This window comes from Cyrtonyx montezumae, unplaced genomic scaffold (genome assembly GCF_038088225.1).
Source record: "Cyrtonyx montezumae isolate F1298 unplaced genomic scaffold, pur_monq_1.0 scaffold_6, whole genome shotgun sequence".
NCBI lineage: Eukaryota > Metazoa > Chordata > Aves > Galliformes > Odontophoridae > Cyrtonyx > Cyrtonyx montezumae.
The window spans coordinates 15,482,138-15,508,824 of NW_027072067.1; the positions used below are offsets into that span (position 1 = coordinate 15,482,138).

At 44.3% G+C, this 26,687-nt stretch overlaps 1 protein-coding gene across 10 annotated transcripts in view; it reads right to left on the reverse strand.

Annotated features, from left to right (window-relative positions):
- Positions 1–26,687, reverse strand: part of FOXP1 (forkhead box P1) — a 335,216-nt gene that overhangs the window by 40,857 nt on the left and 267,672 nt on the right. For all 10 annotated transcript variants that reach the window (XM_065749241.1, XM_065749239.1, XM_065749238.1 and 7 more), the window contains 3 exons: positions 25,435–25,594; positions 19,241–19,445; positions 4,682–4,786 (listed from right to left, as the gene is read on the reverse strand). In XM_065749241.1, the coding sequence (XP_065605313.1) occupies positions 4,682–4,786; positions 19,241–19,445; positions 25,435–25,594 (470 nt within the window). The remainder of the gene's footprint in view (positions 1–4,681; positions 4,787–19,240; positions 19,446–25,434; positions 25,595–26,687) is intronic.

Below are 26,687 nucleotides of genomic sequence, written 5' to 3' on the forward strand. Positions count from 1 at the left end.
AACTAAAAAAAAAAAAAAAAAAGGACAAATACGTCGGAATCTCTCCTCCATCCTCAAAAGAAAGGAAAATACTAACGATGCTTCTCTAAAAAGAGCCGAACCCTTTTATGAGACCTGTTGCCAGTATCAGTGCCACCGAATGATCTCATCTTTCATTCTGGCTAAATTCCAACACACAATTTCATTAACCCAGGTACTGCAGGTGATAAAACTCATTTTTCCCTAAAGAGACAGCTAAAAAGTACCAGTTATACATTTATGAAGTACCAGCAATCAAAATTATGGATTTTCTAAAAGGTTTTTAACTACTTTTATTGAAAGGAAAATCGCTGTCTCAGACTTTTGTGACACTATTGCTAATAATAAATTTTACCATTTAGACATAGCAGTAATATGGTAGACAGTGTCAATAAAAGTATGAAACAAAGACGATCCTCGTCTCTTAAGTAATGCTTTCTGATTACACACCGGAAACTGTAACACGAAGCTTAAACCAAGAGCACCTTAAGATATGAAACGCAGATCCGCAAGGCAACGTGCCTCGGTGCGTGCACTCTGCGTGCCAAAATACGCCATGGTGGACAGCACGGCTTCTCCAGTCACACCAGTGTAAGCCAGGGGGGTGAAAACACTTGTGCCAGCGGACGTTACACGGGTCAGTGCGGGGCTGCCCGCGGGCACTCTTTGGGCTCCTTTTTGGAGAGCCTTCCTCCCGACATGCCAGGTGTCACTAGAGGGCACTGTGGGATTTGGGCCACTCGGCCTCCTCCTGCAGCGCCTGGAGAGGTCCTGAACTTCCGCACAATGTCAGAAAGGTTAACAAGGATGTTGTAAAAGAAACTGTAGCACTGAAATCTCAACAGCAGCTCGGAAGAGGTGACGGTCTGGGAACTAGGAGGACCGCTTTCTTCCCCGCCTGCAATGTGGGCAGCGTGGCCCCGCTGCCCGCACGCCCCATTGTTGGCTGGGGAGGATGGAGGTTGGGGTCTGGAGGTTGGGGTCTGGATGTCAGGGTCCCTAGTCCACCTCAAGCCCTCCGAGATGAGCTGGCTGCCGTGCACCGGATCCGACACATAAATGACAGAGCAATTAATGCGTTTGAAACAATTTATGATTTCCGGCCTACTTCAACATGTATTAGCATATACCTGGTTTCTTTAATATACACTTTGTTTTTCCAAAACCACAAACATAGTTGCTGGAATTTCATGTGGAAGTGCTTAAGGGGTTGAAAGTTAACACCTTTGTGAGCTGAGCAGTCTCACAGTTGCTGCTAAACAAAAGCCTCTTTGTAGAAGCTTTCTTGAAATGTTTTCTTAACATGTTCCAAGTAGTTTTAGGCAGGCAACTAAAGTAAACAAGATGTTACCATGATAAAAACACTTGTGAAAACATTACGGAGTGCACTTAGTAGTTTCTTTCACATAAACTCTCCTCCCTTTCATCAGTTAAATGTGCACCAGCATCACTGCATTACAGACTGCAGGATCTCTCCAAATGTCTGCATCTCTCATTTCAAGAGTATATTTCATTGTAAAATGGTGCAGCCATGATTAAACACATCTAAACCACAATTAAATAACAACAACAAAAAGATAACAGGGGAAATAAAAGCATGTTCCATCTCCTTCCATTTCTGCTCTGGATGCTTAGATACCTCACTGAATAAACCACGCTCCCTCCAGCAGCGATTTCCTAAACAACTTGACATACAGGGGCGTATTTCTCTCTGCAACGGCCTTAGAAGACATGCAAATGAAATCAAAGATAGTCAGCTCCCGAGGAAAGTCGCTCTGTGCCACTAATTGCTTCTTTCGCTGCTGACCGAGATGTGGGCACTGGTTCAGGCAAGAGACTCGTGTGCCCCCTCCATCCTCCACCCTGCTCCTTCAGCTTGGCAGAAGGCCACCAGGTCACAGCGGTGCCACGGGCCACGTTTGTGTCTTTAGGCTCGAGCAGCACCAGGGACCAAGCGGGGTGCTCCTGTTTCATTAGGCTTAGCAGCTGCCCCCGCTGCTATCAGTTAGCTCTAACTGATGCCACATCACATGATAAGCAGTGGCTGATAGATTGAAAAACAATGCTAAAACTGCAACTTATTTCTGAAAGAAACAGGGAAATAAATGTGTACAATAGCTCGAGTATCTGCTGGTTCTGATAAGCATCCTCCTGTTGGCTGTGAGTGAAAGACAACTAGGATCGTTATTTGTACAGTATTTATCTTTGAAATCAAGGGCCCTGTGGTGTACCTCACCTTGGGAACAAACACTACAGAATGATCACAGAAGAGTGTCAAATCTCTGTTTTTGATTTACCAACAGTTATGATATTTCTTCCTCAGGAGGAAAAGAAATGAACTGTGTTTTAGACCTGTGAGTCCTTTTTTCTCCCTTAACTGTGGAATCATTTTATTGGCATACAAGGCTCTCGTTCCACACGTAACTTCTTTTTGCTTTTTCCAAGAGGCCTTTTTACCAAGGTAAGTGAAATTAAGCAATGCTGAATGGGTACATGGGCTGTATTTCACTTGTAAACAAGAGCTTTTCTCTTGCGGAGCCCATCGAAAAGGGCCTCGTGGACTGCACGAGTGCCAGCAAGAAACTTCAACCATCTACCTGCTATCTTCTCCCTGAGGAATGAGTTTTGATAAATGTCAATATAATGTAAGGATGATGGGATGCTCCACAGGAGACCTGGAAGGCTACAGTATCACTTCATGAAGAAACACTCACTTCCCAACAGCGTCAATCTGCTGCTCCAGGACATTTGTTTATGCATTTGTTCAGGGTTAAGCATCACTCTGAACAATAGGACTCTGGACACCGCAGAATTTGGATAATGAGAAAACATGTGAGAGCCAACGGGCTTAAGAAGGTCACAATTCTGCTAGAATGGTTTGAAGAGAGAAAGAAGATCACTGCCCTGAAAATATGAGTAATAACCAAAGCTGTTGGAGCCAGGAGCAGCCAGAGCCACTTCCTGATGATAACAGGTTCAGCTCCAGTCTGATCCGTAATGGCTTTCAGGTTATTTTCCCCTACTGATGGCTACCCACACCTCCTCCACATGGACTGGCGAACCGGGTCTACCGCAACTTCTGCAGAACACCATATAAAGCAATCTTGTCTCCACTCATACCACACTCAAGCAACGGCTCTATATTCTACACATGGCCACATCAAGCTGCGCACTGCTCTGTAACTAACCTTCCTAAAATCAGGAGATCTGCTCTACAGCAGGACTACCACAGCAAGCTAAGGTGGCACAATCTGACCTTGCTCAACTGCACGTATTGCTCCAGTATCTAAGGCTACCACAGCACCTTTCCCTTGGGTTAACTGCAATAAAGAACAGAATTGTTTTAAAGGTCTAAACGCTATGGTATGGCATATGAATATGAATGAGCTGGCAAGTATGGAGAGATTAGCATTTATTTCACTTAAGTGAACAACAGGACGAATTAAAAGAAATGAGGCAGGCCACCCTTCATGGAAATTTACGACTAGTACCTTCTTATTTTGTAATCCTCTTGTAATGAGAACCTTTTCATTACTGTACCATTCCTGATTTGTAATGTAGGTTTATACTAGGACTACCACCTACTGAATTCAGGAGGGTTTCGCCAATGGAAGCGGAAATGGCCCACTCTACTTTGAGAGCAAAAACCTACCCCTACCTTATCACCTAACATTCTCTGCTGGCTAGTGTTCTTACACGAAAATCTAGGAAGCGCCCCAGAAAGAAAAGATACAGTTGAATGCCGTGGGACCAATTCTACCTATCTACCCTGATGAATTCCACATATTTAAAACGTGGACTAACTTCGCGAGATCACCACCATTGTAAATGGAAGAATTTGCCCCTTTGTGCATTCAAATCAAAGTCACTTTTGAGATCCAGCAACCGAATCAGCCATCATCATCATTTCTAGGAGATCAGTGTGCAAACATTCAAGAACCTGGATGCACCAGAAGCACATGTGTACCTGGTGACCTACCCAGACAGAAAACTCTTTTGTGGTAGGAACAGCTCAGAAGGGTGAGGCTGATGATTAAGCTGTGGAGCAGCCATGTGTAAGTTATTAGAGCTCTGTTGGTCCTTCCCTGCATTGGGATGCACACATTACCACGTACTAGTCCATAATGCACTGTTTATGCAACGTGTAAAACTGTGTTCTTTGGCAGCAACGAAAGGTCTGCAGCAAACTGCAGGGGCCCAATTAATATAATTATAGTTTATTTTTAGTAGTGTAGACTTTGTTCATCAGTTACTTATTTGACACAAATTAAATTTCACGTGATGCTCTGCAATTCTGTTCAATTACGGACTTAATTTAAGACTAAATTTCTAAATTAAACTGAAATCAAGGTTAAATCAAGGTTGCATTGTTTACATTATCAATACTGCAACTTAAAAATTAATTAAATTTAAAAGAAAAGACTGCAGAATCGCTAACTATCTGTTTTATAGTAATACACTGAACAAGACCATACTTTCCCCATGGGGCTAATTCACTATCCCCTGTTAAAACGTTCTTGAGCCTGATCCAAAAGCCACTGAAGTGAAAGGGAGCTCTCAGTTGACTTCAATGGGCTTTGCATCAGGCCCGTGGTGAGTGACAGCACACAACATTTCAAGGCATGCTTTCTGTACAATGCAAGTGCCAAAAAAACATTCTTACTTTAGAAACGACTGGAAGTCTTCACATACTGCTTCACAGCCTGGCCATTTGCATACGCCGTGTCCATAGAGTGGATGGCTGTGTGAGTGCTCCTCGTGGGATAAACTGGAGGGGAGAAAGAGAAAAGAGAAAAGTGTTGTAGCCGAAGGTACTGCACCAATTACTCTTTACAAAGAGTAAAACAACAGATCCTGAGACATCCCTAACATCTCACGGTACCCACCTGACTCTGCACATAGGTTTTCAAAACAGAATTAAATACCATTTGCAGAGTGAAACGTGTCATTCTTACTTAGCTATCCTCCTACATTTCATTCATTAATTAAAAGCTTTGTAAAGAATTTAAATTAACACGGACGGGGGAGAAATCATTTGACAGACCTGCTTAATACCCTGCTTGATATTTTGCTGAGGAATGTACGAATATTGCGTATTTACAATTCAACTTAATTGGGAAGAAAAGTCATCTCCATACAGCGGCGTGTTCTTAGAGCACGGTACAACTGGGCCTAAGGTGTACCACACCACTACAGATGGGGGAAAAGCACCAAGCCTTGGCTTTCCCACCACATTATCTATTTACTGTGCGTGGGTTTTATGTTGTTCTTCGCTTTTTTTTCAGTTCCATTTTTCTCCTCTTGCAGGCTGTTTCTCTTGCAGAAGCACAGGCTTCCTACATCCCTGTAAAATATATTCGCCAACGTTTTCAAATGCAAAATTCATCATAAAAAAGGAACCGTGTAATCAAAGGATTCCTCAGCACGAGGGGTTAGTGGGGGCTGTTAACCTTGCTAAGATTTGGCAGGAGCGTCGCTGAGCTTTCTGACTACTGAAACCAGGGTTAAAGAAAAAATTCGTATGAACACTAAGGGGTTAATCCTTCAGCGGGATTCCAATCAATACGTAATGATTTGGCTGCACTGATCCAAGTCATGAGACGCTTTGATCCAGGCCATGTGGTGCTCAGGGAAATGTATCTGTTACACTAACTGATGAACCATATTCTAAAATATCTTCTTTATTCAACTTCTGCATGGAAACTTCTTAAGTAAAGGAATTATTTTTGCAACATCTTCCATAACCTTAGATGACTTTTAAACATAAAATGTCAAAATAATCTTGAAATCTCTATTTTATGCTTGCACACGTATCTACTTTCCACAGCAAATCTTTCTGCAACAGTATGCCTGTGCCATATTATGAACTTCAAACATACACAAAGGATATGAACACATACCAGCATCTAGGTGTGGCTTTTACGACTTACTTTATCCCGGATTACAGGTAATGTTACGGATAAACACCTACTTCTGCCATTTTATGTTTATACACATGTGGAAATGCCGTTTATTCTTGTTCCATAGTATTATCTGCCTGCATACTGTAACAAAATTTTACTCTTGCATTGTTTCTCATGCGCTGCATAGCGAGAGAGCTGCAGAGCACCATCCAGCATGTGAACTCCAATGCAAGAAAGTTGCCTGTGCAATCTGTGCCAGATTCTGTTAGGGCCCGACAGCAATCTGAAGGTAACAGAAGGATTTTTATTTATTTATTTTTAATTCTCTACCTGAAAAAAGGTACAGATCAGACTGGTGGAGGTATTATGAGATGTACCCGAAACGAATTCATTATTTCATTAAAATCTTATTTCTGACAGTTTCCAAATAGTTTTTCAAGCATAAATATATGCATCAGCTAGCTAATTTCCTAAAAAAAACCCCACACTGTAGGTGGAAAGATTTACAAAGACTTTCTCCATGAGGGAGTGTTTCACTGGTTCGACTTAATCAGTTTTTAGAACATGCAAGTGGGGAGAAGCTCTATCTGTTGAGTGTTTTAAAAAGAACAAAGGGAGTGATGCATTCCTTGAAAGTAAATGAGAAAAATCCTTCAGTGCGTTTCCTCAGCTGGAAGAGGAGGAGGATGGCTGAAGGAGCACTGTCCACTCAAGTCCCACAGGCACGCGATCAAATGCCCTCCACGCACATTGGAGGGGATCGATCCAGAGAAGAATGCTTGCTGTCATCTGCTTCCATCTCTGAATAAAGCCAAGTGTGAGGAAGTAAGCTTTCATGTTAACACTCTATTAAAGACTATACATGAGAGTTACGATTTCAGTCTGTTTGGCAGCGCCCAAAAAAACATCAGCACGTTAAATTACGCAGCGAGCGTCACCCGGACAGCAAGGTGAGCACAGAAATGCTGTGTGACACCAAGTAAGGAGTTGGACTCCTGTGGGGTTTAAGCACTGTAAATCTCATTATAATATCAACAGCAGTCACATGGCTTAAACCCCCAGCAGGGCTTTTTAAAGTTTCTCTGCAAGAGCCTGAAGGCCATGGCCAAGTCAACGGAAAGAGTCCTACCGAGATGAGTATTTATTTTCCAAATCCAAGTGCAAATCTCTTTTCTTTCCAGGGATCTTGCACAAGACAAGACAAACTATGTAGGACATGATACCCGGGTACTGCGTCCAAAGAAAATGACTGAATGACCAAGAGAGTATCAACTGTACGCTGCGCTCAGCGTGGCGAAGCCTAGCGCTGTCAATAAGCTGGAAGGTTGGTGCTGGCTGTGAACAGGAACTTAAAGGACGTTTTGCTAACAGGACACTGAGTGTAACACACTCAACACCTACATACAGCTTCCACTGCCACGCAAGGGAGCAGAGCAACTACTTCAACTCAACAAAAACACTTCAAAAAGGAAAAGAACAACAACAAAACCTCTTGGTATTTAAAGAAATATGCGGGCATCCTCAGCAGGCAACACCTTCCTGAAGCTGGTTACCGCAATCCCACTCGGGCTTTTCAGTCGCGTGTCTCGGTGACCTTTATGTGCCACTATCAGATTACTGCTATTTTATCCATCTCTCTTTTGGAGATGTTACGGATTGCTGCTTGTTCACTGGTAGAGCCTTAAGAAGCACCTCAAAACAAAACTAAGGGCGGTCTATGCCGGAGCGGATACAGCGCACAAAGGATGCACAGCCACTGGAAATCAATGGGGAACTCTGTTTTCCTTTAACTGATCTAAGTACTCAACGTTTAATCAAACAGAGGTGGAAAATGAAGATTTTAATCCAAAAGATAAACAAACAGTTCTCCAGGAACAATATGAATGCCTAGTTTCCAATTGCTCGATGATTTTGCATCCGCATGAAAACATGGTCTCTACAATCTGGATGCTTCCTTGGTCTCACTGCAGACACAGACTTTCAGAGGACCTCAGCACTGGCAAGCAGAAACAAGTTCTGTTCTGATTTCTAACGACACACTGGAGTAGGTCTTTGTTCCTGTCACCCATTCCTCCTCAAGAACCCACCTCCCTGGCTGGGTGCTGGTGATGTAATGTTTTACAGTGGAAGCAATTTTGTAACAACACAATGAAGGAACAAATGATGAACAATCGAGTTCGTCCTTTTTATCCTCCTTGCTATTAGCACACTAAATTCTTAACGTACAATAGAATTAATTCCAAATAATGCAACAGTGCAGCGTTATTACATCAAAGCACAACAAAAAAGCCTCTGGCAAGTACAATTTCTTGCGTAAGTCAGCTTGTTCATGACATACAACGAAGTAATGAGATCCATGTGGGAATCTGCAAACTGCATGAGGGTCCATCTAGCTCTTGTGGGGCAGGCCAGGCCAAGGGCCACGCACCTCCCAGTACCCACACCTCCTGCATAGGGAGAGGGGTCTGCGCCTCTGTCTTCACCACTGCACGCTGCTCCCTAAGCCCAGGGATCTCCAGATGGTTTAATTCAGCCAACACTGAACCCAGCAGGTGAAACTGGGTACCATGCTTGTAAACACTGGCAAAGAAGCCAGAGTTGGACGTAAAAACCAAGCAAGCAGAAGCCTCAGCAATTATAATTCTGCCACACAGTGGACCATATTTTAAATATTCATGATGCCGACACAGTTCATATTCCACCATCTCCGTTCCATGTCTGCTTGGGCCAATGATCTTTGCCAAAACGCTGGGGGAAGTCAGGGATGCAGAGAAGCATCCCTGATTTTCTGTTACAGTTATGAAGCATCTGCTCACGTTTTATCAGTGCAGAGAACATGCCTGAGCCACCTGCACACTGAAAAATCAATACCACGTCTCCTGCTTTCCTCTTGGAAGAGCGTCTGAGCAGAGCACTCACAGAACTGCCCTTTTTTAATTATTATTTTCATTTTTTAGGGGCAATGGGAAGTGACCTCATCTTTGCCAGGTGCTGTGAAATCTCCGGCTGGGAGCACAGGGCTCGGCACAACTCCCTGACCCCAGTTTTGTATGGGAACGTCCCAACCCCATCCCACAGCAGCGGAGGTGAGGCACAGCCCAAAGTGAGCCAGGTCTGCAGTGCTCATGGTGCCTGGGGAGCTCTAACCCTCACCACAAGGCACAGGAGTAACGCTGCTGGAAAAGCCAAGATTCCCTGAGTCAGAAACGCTTGCTGCATTTGATTTAAAAGCTAAATGGAAACAGTAATGATTAAATCCTTGTACCGACTGATTCCTAAGTCACCATCAACAAGCAAACAGCCGTACTGGAATGTGTGTTCCCTTCTTCATGATAGGATCAGATCACCTGAATAAAGATGTGCTTTGCAGTGAAGCTGCACTTGTGCAGATCCTTCTGAATTCATACCAGGGTGGCTTGGCACCCCTTTCCTCCCTAATTTGTGAGCCAAATAAAATAAGAAGTTTAAGGAAAAAATATTTATATCCAGGAGAGTATTAAGTCACATGCTCAGCTGGGTTACTTCTAAATATACACGCCTCCATCCCAGCGACAGCACCAGCCAGAACGCAGGTATCTGATCAGGAGGGAAAACTGCCTGAGCAGGGGAAATGCTTTGCCACTGCAGGATGGAGCTCAGCAGAGAGCTCTCACAGAGGTGGCTGCTGATGTGCGTGGCCAGTGGCAGCTCTTCCCAGAACTGGCTTGCACGTTTCTGGCTGCTTCTAAAGGCTTTTCCTCTCCTTCCTCATTGCTTCAGTCCACGTCCACACCAAGGGCTAGAAGCAGCTCGTGTTTTACATCAAGCTCTATTGGAAGTAACAGGAGTAGTGCGTTACGTTTTTAATGACTACACCAATCTGAGACAAATCAGGTTAAAGCTGCAGCCTACAGGCTGAAGTCCTCTCTTTTAATCGGTGTGCGCTAACCTGGATACTGGTGTAGAAAAAAAAATGACAGAGACTCAGCACCACCACCCTAACACAAGAGCAGCGATGCACCGAGGATCACTGCCTGACACCTGCCCGATGCTGGGGCACTGCTCTCCTTGCCTGCTGCGACGAGAGTCCTGGAGCATTTGCAGCGGCACTGAGACCAAATCTGGCTCATATTCCCCTGCTCTTCCACCCCCACCCTCGCAGCACACTGCAGGAGTATAACCAGACTGGATAATTAAACACATCATCCTCTGGTTTTAATCTACGAACGGATGGTTTGGATTATTAATCAACATTATGACCCTCTGGCGCTCTGACTGTACTTGGTGCTTCCTCCAGTGGCAGCTCTGCTTCCCACCCCACACCAGAAGTGACGCTGCCCCACACCACGGCCGCGGCGGTGCTGAGCTGGGCTACCTGAAAGAAAAGCCCGCTGCAAAAAACAACAGCATCGAATCCATCGCTTCTATCAGGTGGAAATTCCATCCCTGCACTTGAATTTAGCATTAACAAGTTTCTGTACTATTTGAAACTGCTATTTTTATTTCAACCTTGTGCCTCAGTACCGCAGTGAAAAGTACATCAAATACACCCAGACGCACACGATTTGAAACGCCGGATTTTAAATTCCAGCATTGCTAACTAATGAGAACCATTTTTTTCCTTCTTCCTCTTTGTAGCATCACTTCATGTACTTACATACCATAATCACATCCTCCTAGAGCCTCTATTTTTCCAGAGTGTAGATCTTTAATTCCCTTTAATCTGTCTTCATAGCCTATTCCCTCCAACTCCTTTATCATTCTAGCTGCTCTCCTCTGCATTTGCTCCAGCTCCTCTTTATCCTTCCTGCGAGAGAGTGGCCAATTGTACACCACACTCTAATCGTGGTTTAACTGGTTCTGCGTAACGGAGAGAAGGAAAACGAAGGACTTGGATGCAACACAGGTGTTTACACCTCCTGTGATGGTGTTCACCTTTTTAATCAAAGGTCCCACCTTCACTTCCCAACCCAGCATATGCCTCTGCTGTTTCCCACACAATTGATGCTGCGCAGCTGACGTGTCACATTGAGAAGGCAGTCTGGAATTCTTATTTCCTATCTGGGCTACTTTCTACTTATCCCAGTTAAATCTCATTTTATTCCTCTCCGAACAGGCTCCTAATTTATTCAGATGAAAATGTGACTGATTCAGTGTCTCAGTTTAATTAGGAAAAAAAACGCCATCCTACCACTTTCTGAAGTGCCTGTTATTTTTTTTTTAATACTTTCAGCACAGCAACCCCATCGTCCCTCCAGGCCTGAGTTGCACAGCAGAGGGAGGGGGCACTGCCACGGCCCTGGCCCCGATTCAGCAATGCTTTTAAGGAACACACACGCAAGATTAAAAAACATAGGACTAGACCTCGAGCTTGAATGGAACTGAGGTGTAAAATTACAACCGTACCTACATACTTTGCACAAAGATCCTGTTTGCCGACGTTATTTTACTGTAATTTATACGCTGTTGTTACATTTAAACTTACACGCTGGGAAACGAGACCTATTCCTGTTTAACAACACAATTATATTCCGTTACGTCCGGAGCTCAGGCAAGCCTTTCACCCTTCTGCAAACCGGCGAGACGTCAAAAGATACGATTAGCACGGCTCACGCACTTGGGCGTTTTCCACCGCCGTCCCGTAGGCGCAAGGAAGCCAGCACAGAAGGTGACTGTCACATCACATACGGAACCACAGTTCGGAGCTGTGCCTTCCCCACCACGATCCCGAGGCAGCTGAAGAAGCACCATTTGGGAAAATGTTTGTAAAAATAATTATGATAAATGGCCACTCTGAGGGAGATGCACGGTCACGTCACTGATTTCTCGCTGCTGCTCGCTTTCCTTCTGACAAGCGCTACTTTACAAGAGCACAAACATCTATAGGACATACGCCTGCTTCCCCAGGGAAGCACACTTCATCATACAGGTAGTGTAAATATCAGATGCTGCTGCAGGTGCTAGGCGTCTATTTGTTTGTGTTTACTAAAAGGCATAACAAATAGTCACACTAAAGCAGAACAACATTTGGCAATGGAATGACAGACACCAGAGCAGCAGTAAATCACGCTCTCCTGCTTATCCCTGAACCATTGCACAACACCAGGCAGTCAGCAGCCCGCTCTGGGAGGGCTCATTTTGCTGCACTTTGTCCCTCTCAGGGGCAGCCACCGGCAGCATCCGCCCCAAACACAGCACGGCCAGGAAGCACGTGCCCCCAAATGAAAAAGTAATGAGAAAAAGAAGTGAGATGCACAGCCAGCTAACATCGTTTACAGCTCTGCAACTTCTGAGTTAATTCATGGTATAAACACGGACGAAAATGTTTCTTCCGAGCAAGACTTCCTGTAAACTGTTCATTAGAGCGGGGCTGGGAGCGGGGCTGGTGCACCTGCTGATTAACCATGCGCTCCAAGAATAAACACAAACTGCAGCCAGAGAGATTGTTCTGGAATTCGCTCAGAGCTGATTTGTTTTTTTCCCCCATGTTATAAATTGGATCCCACAATAAAACAAACAGCAGAACATAGGTTGCCGAGAGTTAAAATCTACTTTTTACACTACATTGACCACAGCACCCACAGGCACAGCTACAATGTCTTTCTATGAATGGGACAGATTGCCATATGGATGCAGACACTGAACAAGCTGTACAACTCCTGGCGACAAGTGCCTGGGGGACTGTCCTATATTAGCACCACCTGTGCTGTGGAAATTGTGCTCTGTGTATGAAATGGTATTTAAGGGCCCATCACGATGTTATTTTTGAGCACGCACAAGAAGGAAAATTACAGTTAAAAGAATCCTCTGGCCGGCGGATCTGTTGCTCAGTTTGTTTCCCGAAGGAATAGTTATCCTCTGCATTCACGCAGCCCAAAACGACAAGCTGCGACACATAGCAGCAGCTTCCTTGCCCGGGCTCATACCACGGCTATAATGAGAGGAGCGCACCGTGCAACGAGCATACGCCTTTCCTGAGCACACACACAGGAGAAACGAGAACCCCCCGCACCTCAGCAACCCCGGCACTACGCAGCAGTACCTGATGGCATCACACCGGCGCAAGCACCGCAACGCACCTCTCCTCCGAGTGCAGCACCCACAGCCACACATCCCCAGTACCACATTTCAATGCATTCTCGCTGCGCTGGAAATACGAGTGTGTCTGAGTGACAAAAATAGAGCTCCGGATTAGCACGGGATCTCGAGGGAGGAGGGAAAGGGGTCTGAGCAGTATCCAGCTGCTCGGAGGGGAGAGCTCCCCTCTCCAAACTGTAAGAAAAAAAAAAAACGGATGCCAAGAAAAAGAGAAGTAAAATAAATTGAATTAAAGAAAAACAGTTGTAAAGCGAACATTACAACCTGGGAAAAATGATGTCATTTTATTGAGAAGCTCATTTTTTTCCATTAAACCACAGTGAAACGGATAAAGTTTATACAGCTTAATGGCGGCGTTTTATTTTAAATGCTACTCAGTATCTTAGCAGTACGATATAACATGATATAACAGCTGTCCGGCTAACTGCTCGCTTTTTATTGAACAGAAGAGAAAATACTCGCACAGAAATCACCTAACTTCTCTGCTTTCATGGCATTTTCAAGGGTGTTTCTTTTCTACTCTCAGGCTGAGATATGTATGATAAAATACCGTACAGCTCTGTCAGACCGCAGCTCAGCTCCTCAGCCCAGCCCTGTCTCCCAAGCAAAATCTGAGGAAGGACAACTTAAAGAAAAAAAAAACACCAAAACCAGGAATCCACAGTGCAGTAAAACAAAACCAGGTCACTTTTTAAGACGGCTACATAAACACCTCTAATAAAAGAGAAGGACAAATTTTCGTTGGACTTCAAGTATTCAGACAGGAACATTTGAGTTAAAGTTTAACTGCAAAGTGCATGCAATTAGCAGAAAGCCATCAGCTATTTCTCTGGTATGTAAAAATAGCATTAAGCCGTATTAAACACACGTGTAAGTATCTCAGTTGCAAGAAAAGGGAGGAGATATGCAAAGCACTCAGATATCAAACAATGATCTGTTGGCCAGATGGAGGAATAAAACAATACATATGCTAAAATTTGGAAAAGTTCTGTTGTGTGTCTGCCAAGGCTCACCCAATCTATTTTAAGTGCTTTCTGATACATCAGCTTAGTGTTTGGAGTTGTACGACTGATCATTACTACATGCCACCAGGAACCAACGAGGCGTTGGCGTTCAGGAGCTCTCTGATGGCAGATTCCTGAGGGCTGGGAAGCACCACACCCCCCCCATTCAGCCACGGGCCACGTGCTGCACCGACTAATTAGAGGCGGTTATGTTAGCATCTTCTGCTGTGGGAAGAGATATCAAATAAACTAGAACCAAGTTTCCAGGGGTTAGACGAACAACTCTGAAAGCCATCGTGTGATGGAAGGTCTGCAGTGGGCACACGATGGGCAAGTGGCCCTGTGTGACTGATTCTGGAGCTGAAGTGACCTCCCCAGTGAAGCTGTGCTGAGTGAGGGCAAAGCTCAGCGAGCTCACATCATCCAGCAGCTGCGAGGAGCCGGCAGAGCCCAGCAATGCAGTGCTGGCACCAGAGCAGAACGAGCCAAGGACAGCCTAGAGATGCTGGCCAGGACAGGATCAGGCCCGGGGAGCATATGGACTGCAGGCTGAACCGTTTCATCCCGAGCATTAATAATGGACCAAAATCTGTAATTCTTAATTGTGCCGAATCCTAATGCCCTCATCCAAGGGCCCTGGGATTTTGATGGAGGATCAGCTGGCATGGAAGATAACAACAGCCGAACACAAAGCACTAAGCTGAGGCAGGGATCAATGGCCTGCCATGCCGACCCCTCACTCCCCTTCAGAGCCTTCTTCAGACTCCTTCCTCCTTCCTCTCCTTCTCCCAAGGAGAAGTCATTTAAAAATCCCTTTGCTTATCGCATCCATCTTTCCCGTGAGACAGCTGCTTGCCCAGGTCAAGGCTCAAGTAAGGTAGGAAGGGACACAAAGAATCAGGAGACAAGCATGGCATTACTGGGAGATGGAGAAAGGCTTCTTGAACACTCAGGAATACTCCTGCACGTGCAGATTTTGGGATGCACACACAAGCTTACAAAGTCCGCAGTCACCTCAAGTGATCACACATCCATCAATTTGGTTTTGCTGCTTTTCCTATGAAAATAATCCAGCTTTCCCTAAGGAAAACAAGATGGAACGACACGGTCCTGTCCTTGACATTGCTAAGCACTGCACACATACCTAACTGGCTGCCTGGATGTATTTATTTACTTACGTAAAGAGAAAACGCCTGTTACTGAAGAAACCCAAATGCTGATAAGATGATGGGAGGTTTGTATGCCGGCTACGGTCTCACTTTCGCTTACCCTGAGTGAATACAAGTATCTATAACTAAATATTTCCCTTAGGGTACTGATGTCTGAGGTATGTTTATTGCATTGAGTGCATTTATATATATAATCAGCACAATAAACATTATTAAATTGTCTGAGTAAAATCAAAGCATGAAACACGCAGTCAGTGCTGAATTCTAATGATGCTGAATGCCAATGATTGCATGGGGAAAGGATCTTAACAAGCCTTGATTTGAGCTTTGGCATCCGCCTCACAAATCACACGAAATGTTCTCTCTTTAATAGTGCTGAATATTGATAAATGTCTCTGCACGGCACAACAGGGAAGTTGGTCTCTATTGGCAATCTTTACCAAAGTGTGTTTTTTCCTTCTCTACACTCAAGGGTTTACCCTGAATGATTTAATTATAATTTTCCTTGTGTAAGACAAATTAAAGAGGAGAGTAGGAGTGTCATGCCAAAGCAGATTATTTATCTCCTTAACAGATTGCTGTGCACCAAACCCCAGAGCTGCTGCTGCTGCTACTTACAGGAACTGGGCGAAATGTGGGGCAGAAGCATAGATGTAATACACATTTAAAGCCCAAATGAATGAAAGCATTAACCCATTATTTATGGCTGGAATCGTTTCATTCTCGTGAAAGCCACATGTGCAGAGCTCACACAACCCACGGGCAGCACTGTGGTTCCCCCACCTGTGCCAACAAGCAGAGGCTGCGTTCTGCTTTCAAGTGTTCTGCTGTCCTGCAGTACAGCCACGTCCCGGGCTGACTTCTGCCAACCTCCTGCCCTCAGCTTCTTGCCATATAGGGAAACTCCTCGTCCCTCATCTCTGAGGACCATGGGAGGCACCGGGGCTGCATGGGATCAATGCTTCTCCCTAAACAACGGTGGCACCAGGCTGCTGTGGCACAGTGATGTTTGGTCATGCCAAGCAGCCAATTACTGCAGTTCTCCTGCTATCTTAAAACTTCTTTATGGCAAAAATGTGCTTTTACACCCAGTAAGTTCAGCTGAGTTCCTGCACTCTGATAGGTGCTTCTGCAGTCAGACGAGTGCCTTCTGCTTTGCAGGGCTCGTAATCCAAACCGGTGGGATCAGGAACCCCATAAAACACAGCCAGAACTATCCCAGCAATGACAGCGATGACAGTAACTCCCACGTAACCAACTTGCCTCCTGCATCCTACTCCTTCTCAAAAGGCCAAGAGGGTGGGGGGAAACAGCTTTACAGCACGCCCTAAAAGTTAATGTTACCTGTATATGATTATTTATGGCTGCCGGGCAGTCGTTATGATGTGGCTGTGGTTAACTGTTAGGACACTTGCAGCTTTTACTATGTGCTTTTTATTGTTGTTTAAATCTAAATAAATAGCTCTTGGTTCTATCAGATGGGAGCTAACAGCTGACTCTATCAGTGCTGCACAAGTGATGGAGACGTGCACACCACCCCCTGCCCCACAATGATGCTGGGGAGAATTAATCCAGGGCAGCAGCACGACACACCTCTCAAAACACTACAAGTGGGCTCAGCATGTACTCAACCCTGGTGCATGTGCCTTTCCATTATGGGGTGATGGACACAGGAAGCTGGCTCATTAGGTAGGAGGTAAGGGAAGTGGTGTGCCCAAAACTGACAGCCCCACCTGAGCTGGAGGTGGGCTGGGGTCTGCTGTTCGTGCAGCTCCGCTGGTTGGCTGAATGAGCTGGGCCCTGGAACCAGCACACATCTGCCTGCAAGCCTAGCCAAGCCATGCTCCCACCAGATCCGCTGATATTTCCCAGCCTTAATCTCTGCAACCAGAAAGTAACCAAAGCTCTGCCTGGGCCTGTGCTCTCTTTTGTAACTCAGCTCCTGCGGGCTGTCAGTACTGCAGTGTACCCACGCCTCTCTCCCTGCTCACTTGCCACCCCAAATGCTTTGCCTGAATATAAAATACTCCTTCAGAGAGAAGAACTGGGAAGCGTTCCTCCTGCATCATACGAAATGCAGGCAGGCACCACGGGGCCTGATGAGACTGCAACACAACCCTTAAGTGCATCAGTAGGCATTCCTCTGCCTGGAGTCTCCTGCTCTACTTATGGATAAAGATGTAATTCAATCACTGCAGCAAATGGACGGCGTAAACCTTCAGAGTACCACAGGCAAGATAAAGCAAAGTTCACATCCCTCCAATTTGTATCCCTAAATACACCTAGTTTTTACCTCGACATTGAAGAGAACTCAACAGAAACGTAAGTAAAGTATAATGACAAGCTTTAACAATACATCTATCAATTCAACAAGAGAAGATTTCAAGTCTTCTCACCTCATTCAGTCTCAAACAAAACTGTGGCATGTTTATGCAGTCCTAGCTCATTTATGTGGAACTTTACTGATAAAAACATGTGTATCTCCCTGTTCGTAGATACCAATCGCCTCCAGGCCACAATTACACAACAGCACTCAAACACATGGATTTTCAGTTCTGCCTGATAGTGTATACGAGAGAATTTTTACTTCAGAGTAGATTCACATATTTCCTCTGCATTTCAAACTACACAGCCATGGTGTATTGTTTCCTCAGCTAGACAATCGTTAGCAGACAACACACGCATCCATCCAGTGTAAGGACATCCACTTCATTGCATGGGCTTTTGTTTTATAAACTAACAAAAAACATAGGTTAAAAAATCATCAGGGAGTCATAAAGCCATCTCGCTCAGCTCTGTATGCAGCAAAAAGGGAACCTGATTGTTTAATAAGCATCAATTGGTTTGTAGCATCCCACATCTTCACAAAAACCAAATCCTTGACACTTGCATGCATTAGAAATGTATGCACCAACGTTCTGCCACACATCCTTCCAACGGATAGAAAAAGATGCCTTACACACACAGCACTTCTTTTGAACGCTCTGTGTGTTCCTCTTTAAAACCTATCTATTCCCAACAGCACTATTTTCTTAATATTAGAAAGATATAAAGGTATTTATACAGCTTCCCTATCAATCTACTTTCAGGCCACCAGAAATATAAACTCTATGGCTTAAAAATTCCATTATCCTCTTTCTAATGAAAGAAAGGAGGATGGAAAGACAAAGCCATCAGTTTCCATAAAACCCAGCTTTCACTAGTGTCTGAGGTAACGTTTCTAGATGGGTGAAGGGGCTCTCCTGAATGCAAAGAAGCTCGATGAGGATGCTCACATGATCCTCGAGACCCCTTTCCTCCAACGCGGCGTCGCCCGCGGCCCCGCTGCCCGGGCCCGTCTATCTCACCGCAAGCAAAAGTTATGTTGTTAGACACGCCTCAGTGAAATCTGGGGGTGTAAAGAAACAAACCTGCAATAAAGCATCCTCGGGAATAAAGCAGAGCCCGTGCTGAGAAGCATGTCAACAGACAACCCCTGATTTAAGCCATTTCTCCTAACAATGCAAGCCTAGCACGTATAAATTAACTCACACTTCTAAAAGCCAAACAACACCAGTTAGCTAATTTTATCAGCACTTAAAAAATGCACTTTGTTTTAGAGAAACCTAGTGAACTCGAGTCTAGCCTCCTTTGTGAAAGCAAGTTAATACAAAGAAAGGCAAATGTCTTAAATGAGCTGGGCAACGAAATGTGGCAGAGAAGTGGACGACGTGTGGCACAACCGCCTGCAGTGATCAACTGATTTCTTCTTGCCTCCCACCTGCAAACCCAAAGCACATCAAGGGTAGCACCACCCGTGATGCAGAACTCCAAGAAGCAGCTATGCTCTTCACGCCTCCCCCCATACACTTATCCAATGCTCTTTTAATTGTGGCCACATTGATCCAATTAACAAGCCACAAAGATCTGAACAAAAGGAGCGTACTCTGCCCAGTGGAGACTCCATTCAACCACGCCAAAATCAGACGTGGGGGACAAAATCGAAGCCAAGGCCATCGCTCCCAACAACTCTGCCCTGATTTCAGGCACGCTGAGACACACGGATGGGTGGCACTCCACAGGCACCTACCTCTCCCGTTTAGGAGTGTGAACCGATAGCTGTCCGTTGGTTGAAGCGTGCGGGTTTATTATTAAGGAGGTCTTAGACGGCGCAGATGAGGAAACGCAGGTGGTGGACAGGTCGAGGCTGCTGTGGTTGTTGCTGGCTGCGTCCTCGGCTGTGTGTGAGCTTGTCACTTCCTTCCAGAGCTGCTGCAGTTCTGTTGGAATCATGCCTGAAACAAACAAATTGGATAATTAAATCAATTAACAGCTAATTCGGCCGTCTTCAAACAGTAATTAAATCAAAGAGTCAGTAAACAAAGCCTAGTGTTAGTTTTGTGTGTGTGTGTTTGCACGCATCTATTTTTTTTTTTATTAAGGAAAGGCTGATCCTGAACACCGCACATCTCCTGCTGGGTTTTGCCAGGTGATAGCTGCAATACCTTTCCAAGGTAAAATCTGGGGCTGGGGGAAGGAGAAACAAACCACACGACACCCCCATCAGCAGATGGATCATTATCATTATGTTCTGTCCTTTTCAGAGCAGAGGGCCCAGTCCCCACTCAGGAAGAAATCCCCGAGATAAAAGCAAGGGCGGCCAAGGGCTGCTCCTCATTTCAGTTTGTTCTTTCTTGTTTTAAGGAAAGTAAATACTGTCTAGCTTGTTTTTAAAAGGAAGGGAGATCAGGGGGAAAAAAAAAAACCTCAGCTTTATTATTATGACAACACGAACCACAATATGACTAATTTTGTGCTTAAGTTTTAAATGATGACAAATAGCTTTGTTATTAAATACAGTTTTTATTAATCACTTTTAGACGTAAATTATGAATTCATATTGTCTTCCTGAAATGCTTTTCAAATTTTAACAGTCAAATTGATTATACTATGATTATTTCATTAACACACCTATCTTTCTCATTAATTTCGGTTTCTCGAACTGCTCTCTTAATTGATGGATGCGTCTACTGAAAAACTGTGTAACTTTCTATACAAGTAACACTATTATTACTGTCATTTCTTAGATGGATGCTAATGAGCCATTCAAAAGTAAAACGAAAACATAAAATAAGCTTCAAGAAATAAATAAAAAAAATTGTTTTCTATCGTGCCAAAACGGACAGCAGGCCTGGCACACCACACATATGCAGCTTTCAACAGACAGAGTGAGTGAAAACTTTAAGAACTCCAATGGGCTTAAACTGGGGCCTGCAGTGGAGGGGCATGCACGTCAGCATGGCATGGGCTCCCATTTAGATCATGGGATTGGATAAAGCATGCGTCTGTGACACGATCAGACCAAGTTCTCAAAGTGAAGACTATTTCAGTGCTCTTTCAGAAGGCCATGGGAAAAAATGAGCAGCAGAGATGCGTCACTTAAATATTCAGACCAAAAGAAGTAATAAAAAGAAATAAATCTGCGTGTTTTTAATGAGGTTTCTCATCGGAGTGCTTAGAGATTGCTTGGCTGACTGCTCATTCCTGGGGCATTCTGTGGCACTGGAGCTATCCTAAGGAAATCTGCCATTTTCTGAGTGTACAGCAGCAGCTCACACAGCCACATATCTCACCAAACCTGAGGTACTCAAATAGGAAAGAAAAAAAAAAGGCAAAAAAAAAAGGCAGTATGCATTATATTCATTTGAAACACATAATAAAAAATGCCAAGGTCTAAATTTAATTTATTTTTGTCATTTAGAATACAATGGATAGATAATCATCTCAACGTGATCAGCCAAACATCTTTACTTTGCTAAACTGTTAAAGATTTTAATTATGCTAGCTTTGGAGAGCACTGGTCTAATGAGGCGATAGACTCCAGAGAATCTAAGTGGTTAAGAACTGTGAAATGAGTCTGATAGGATTTTTTTATATTCACCGTGGATCGTTTGCATATCAAAGAGGAGTAAATTATTGCACGACAGACCAATAACCTTCCCCGCCTTTCTGAGAGTAGCATTAACAAAAACAGTTGGTCTCTGGTAATGGTTCACTACAAAAAAATGCTAAAATCCTTAAGTATCTGCAATTAATATATATAATAAAAGAGGCTTCAATTTATACATTAAGTGATCAGATATTCTTAGGACACATCCGCTTCTCCACAGCCACGTCATTTTCCTTTCATAAGAACCAAATGCCAATTACGTTTTGATGGATTTTGTCCCAAATGAGCATTTAGTTATTAGACATATTCAATAATTACTTGTCCCCTGAAATTAAACCTCTGAGCAAATTAAACAAAGAGAAAGGTCAGTACACAAGCCTGTGTCCTGTTTTGCTCTATCTGGGCTATTATTTTCAAACACCTTGCGAAGTGACAGTGTGGGATGTATTTTTAGCTAACACGCTTGACAGGACTGTCTGCGCACTAACAATTACCTGCGAGCGCGGCTGACCCTTACACCACTGTTTACTCAACTGAAACAATAGTGAATAGACTTGTCTGTTGATGATAACGTATTGATATGAGACTGTATGAGTCGACACCTATTTTTATTTTCAAGAATAAGCAAATAAGGCAGTCATTCTTTCCCTTTTTCCCCACGCCCCCCCCACGCACCCCCTCTCCGGATTTGCGGATAAGTCTTTTTAATTGAAGGAGGAGTAGCACCACTATCCTTTCTCCACCTCTGCTTCTCCTTTCCCCTTCCCTCCCGGTCTCTACTCATGCTTCATCCACAGGACAAGCCTGCAAGTTATACAGCACTTGAAATACAAACATTTAATACTCACAGCTCTCTGTCGGGCCTGGGAAAGTCAAGGGGTTTGTTCTGACTTCCTATACAAGTAACTCCCATTAGCAATAATGAGAACTACAGCATATACTGAAGGAGAAATACAAAACATCCCATTCAGGTGGAAAAAAATGATGCAGGTAGTAAGAAGGAGTTCAGCTTGGATGATATCAGAGTCAGGCGTGATGTTAAACTCACCCGCACACAACAGTTCAGAACCGAATGTGCCACTGATATCACTTGATTAATTAAAAAAACGATTATTAATTTTTAACAAGCCTCCCCCCTCTTCCCTCAAACTTCTGAGGAGCATTCTCACCTAGCCTGACAAACTGGGCAGCTGAAAGGAGTGCTCATTACTCACCCAGCAAAACAGTTACATCAAATAACGGAACAAATGATAAAAGCAAGTCGAACAGACACAACAAAACACAAGCAGTAAGTGGCTAGAATCTTCTATTAAACAGTTTCACTTAATAGCAAGAACTAAATCTCACATCAGATTGCCAGAACTGCACTGCAGTTACCCGAGGTCATTCCTGCCTGGGCCCCAACTCGTGCCTCCCAGTAACGGGATTCAGACCTGTAACCTCCAGACCCATGGCAGCAATCAGCACCGGGATGGCTCAGTCCTATTATTTTCACTCGCTCGTGATCTGAGGTGTGATGTGCAGTTTCATTTTACAGATACTAAAGATCCTGCTCTCGCAGCTCGGAACACCGCTGAAATGGGGTTTATTTTTAAACTGCTACGATGTACAGATGTAAAATCTAGATTACAGATGTGTCTGAACACAAAACAGTAAAAATTACACAAATGTAATATTAAAGGATGTGCTATTTTGTGTAAGACAATAGGCGAGCACGCCAACTAAAATACAGCTTCGAACAATGTACTGGTTCTAAAAACAGCACAAAAATCACTTATGAAGTAGCATTCTCTCTTTCGAAACATTTATTACTGTTACAGATACTTAGGAATAAAAAGCAAGATGCTCTTAACTAAATTCATAGCTGCATTAACTAGAGGGCTGGATTTTCCCTCTTATATCTGTCTCACTCTTGCCCACTGCTCTGCAAACAAAAAGGGTCGGTGATTTTTTTTTTTTTTTAAATAAGAAGTGTCCATTACCAATTATTTTAAACTATAGCCCTGGCTCCTCATTGCATTTTTCAGGACAACCAGTCCCCTTCATTACGAAAGAAAATGTAGGCACAGGTTTAAAAAATGTATGTTGCAGGGACAGTTGACAGATTACCACTCACGGAACTCAATTTCCCAACCCCAGGTATCACCGGCTCAAAGACAAACACAGTTGCTCAACCTCTTTGTGTCCTTGTACCTCCATACCCAGGTGACCATGTTCAAGCAAGCAGAAAGTTGATTTAAACCTCGTAATGACATCAGTTTTAAGCCATCGTCTCTCTGATAAAAAAAAATCGTGCTGGATTGCAGGCTGCCTGAATCCTCTGGTTCCTCCCCAGCCAGCACCGTGCCCCGTAGCTCACCTCCCCGCACAGAGCAGCCCTCCCAGCCCTCCTGTTTGTGTTTGTGTTGCTCTGGCACCCCTTGGCTTTAAACAGGCTTCTTCCCAACGCGGCCACGACTAATGGTGGCACTCGGCTGCTAACCGTATCAATCAATGCCACGACTGCTGAATTACCTACTGGTGTCTCCGATGTGTTACTGCACAGATTACACTTCATGCATCACCACATTCATTTCTTTCACATTACACATGAGCGTGTCTTGTCACTGCCCAATTGCCCTCCTTTGGACAGCTTAACTGATGTACCACACAATGAACCTCACTGAGCCAACTTAATAGTATAGGAGCTGTGGGAAAAATTAGAAAGGTTGAAGCTGGAGTCCAGTGGGCGTGTGGGAACAGCTTGTGGTGTTTCCAACAATAAATCCAAGGCATAATTAATGCACGTTACAACATTCTGCACATGTCAGTGGCACTTGTCTACCTGCTCATTTTCCCAAACTCATCTCAGCACACTGACGGTGACCCACAAACTCTTGTCCCAGGCCAGGAGCTGCTGCCACAACCTGTCCGCCTGCACATCAGGAGTGCACAACTAGGGGGACACCAGGGGTCCCCAAATGTGGGTTCCCCAAGACAGGAGTTAGGGGCTCCAACACTCTGTGGGTCTTGTAGAAAAGAAAAATGAACCTCAAGTAAACCACAGCAGTTGCCTGGCAGAGCAGTCCTTGCTTGTCAGCTTTCTCTCCCTCTATCCACGTCACTTAACACTTAGCAGCCATCTTGCTCTCCTTTCTGCAGCTCTGATACACACAAGAAAGGAGAGCGAAGAACAGAAGCAATTTCACCCCCAACCCCATTTAACCACACAGAGCTGAATGTAAATACATTATATGGTTTAGCAACCAGTAGCAGCCCTGAGGCAGCTCTGAAGAGCCCAAATCATTTCAAGCTGAGCTGACTCCAGTTGTTGACATGGGTGTTGAGATTTATCACGGGGCAAAGGGAAGGAAAAGGCACAGCTATTCAGAAATACCTGTGTCTTAGCTGAAAGACCTGGTCCTGCCTGAGCCATGCCAACTTTGAACTACCTGCTTCAATGACAACAGACAGAGCTCAAGCAGGTCTGTTACAATGTCCCAAAGCTTGCAGAGAAACCCAGCTGGAATATAAATAAATAAATAAATAAACACAGCAGAGGAGAAAAGGGAGAAAGACTAATAATAAAAAAAAATCCAGGTTGTAATTACTGTCAAAAGTATTGTGATTTGAGCAGCTATTGCTTTCCATGTATCAATATCTTAAAAAAAAATAGGGATTTCAGCAAACCAGTGACTTCTTGCAGAGTGCAGGACTGAATAAAGATGTAGGAGGATCTAATTGTCAGTAACACCAGTATAACAACATTTTAAATTAAATGGAGTCAATCCCAATTTGCCTCAGTGAGGAGGGAAGAACGAAGCTATGATGTACACAGGCAATGAAAGGAAGGACACATAAACACACACGGAGAGGAGACACTGCCACCCTCCCCTCTCAGCTGCAGAAAAGGGCAATCCCATTTCCACACTCATCAGCACCACTTTGTACCCTGCTCTGCACCAGCCACAGAGCCAGAAAGGGCCAAGGCAAGTGACAGGGAAGCCGCTCACAAGCTATCCTAAGCCACGAACCCAGAGGCAACACTTTATTAGGAAGCCTCCCCTGGAGGATCTCAAGCCCAGAACAGTGCAACCAGGAGCTCCAAGTTCACCAGGCTTAAAGCTGTGGAAACTGAATCCAAGCTCAACTGCCTGCCTCCTGCTAGCAAGCACGGCACACGATTTCAGTGCTGCCCTTCTCAAGAATACCTTTACAATGCCCACCCAGCCTGTCAGGATTTTCCTTTGTTTCTTATTTTACGAGCCTATGAGATCACGCTCTGGCTTACTGAGTGACAATTTTGCCTGCACGTACTATCTGCTTGCTCGGCAGCTCCCCAACCCCTCACCTACCTTGTGCAAGGGGCTGCAAAGGCAGAGTAGGCTGGCCAGGCTGGATGGTTAGCAGCCCTTGACGCTGCAAAGTCAGGAGGTGCTGCTGTTGCAACTGCTGCATCTGTAAGAGTTGCTGCTGAAAGGCCAACTGCTGCGTAGCCACCTGCTGCTGCTGGGGCTGGAAAAGAAAAAAACAAGGCACATTTGTCAACAAAGAGCAAAGCATTAACATGGATCCTTGTCACAACACACTGCAACTTCTGATCGCGGTCACCTGGTATTGAGAAATGACAATGAGCCCACCACCAAGGACTGAGGCTTGCTCAGGAGCTGGCACTACCAACAGGGCTGCAGTCCATTTCTCATCCCTCCTGCAAGCCCAATTGAAAACATATGCAGCATTTCTGGCTTTATGCGAGAAGGGGCTGCCTTTCAGCGTCAGATGGAGCAAACTCTGCTGGCAGATGCTGAAGTCCTGGGCAATTCTTCGAAGCAAAGAACACATGTAATGCAAGAGCCACTCCACGTAACCACACCACACTTGGACGTCACAAACGACAACCCTGTACTCTGCTCTGTTTGCTCAAGCAATTAAGGCAACACAACTGGCAAAATTTATGCTAAATTATACTTACTCTCTCTTATCCACCCATCAAGCAACAATACTGCTATGTGCAGAATTATTCCTGGCTGTATTTAAGGCTGCTACTTCTGCGCTTTGAAATTTGTAATTATTTTCACTATAAAGAAGACAGAGTTGCTTTACTCCACAGGGACATGAACCTTGAACCTTGGAGGTGTAAAAGAACATGTTGCTTTTCTCACTACTGTACCCGGGGAAGCTTTTAACTACTCTGTTTATCACTTCTGACATAAATAAATGAGAAAAAATCAGACCTTTGAAGAAGAAAAACTTCATCTAATATTGTTAATTAGCCATGACAAACGATGAAATAACATTGTAAATCTTTCATAGAAACAGCCACTAGATTTTAATTACACACATCCATAATTTAGCAAACAACATCTTACTTGAATGTGAGTGTTTAATATGTACAGTACTCCAGGCTTCTGAGTCCTTAATTTTGTGCAGTTAAGCAAGCCTCTAGGTTTTGCTTCCATGCTCATCTTGTGTTTTATTTGCTTTGTTCTTAAAATCCATGAAAGGCTTTGCGTTTTGATAAATATCTTTTTATTTATTGTACAATGACAGGAGGAAAACTTTTGTTGTGTAAAACATCAATACATCATGCCGGTGTTTAGCAGTTCCT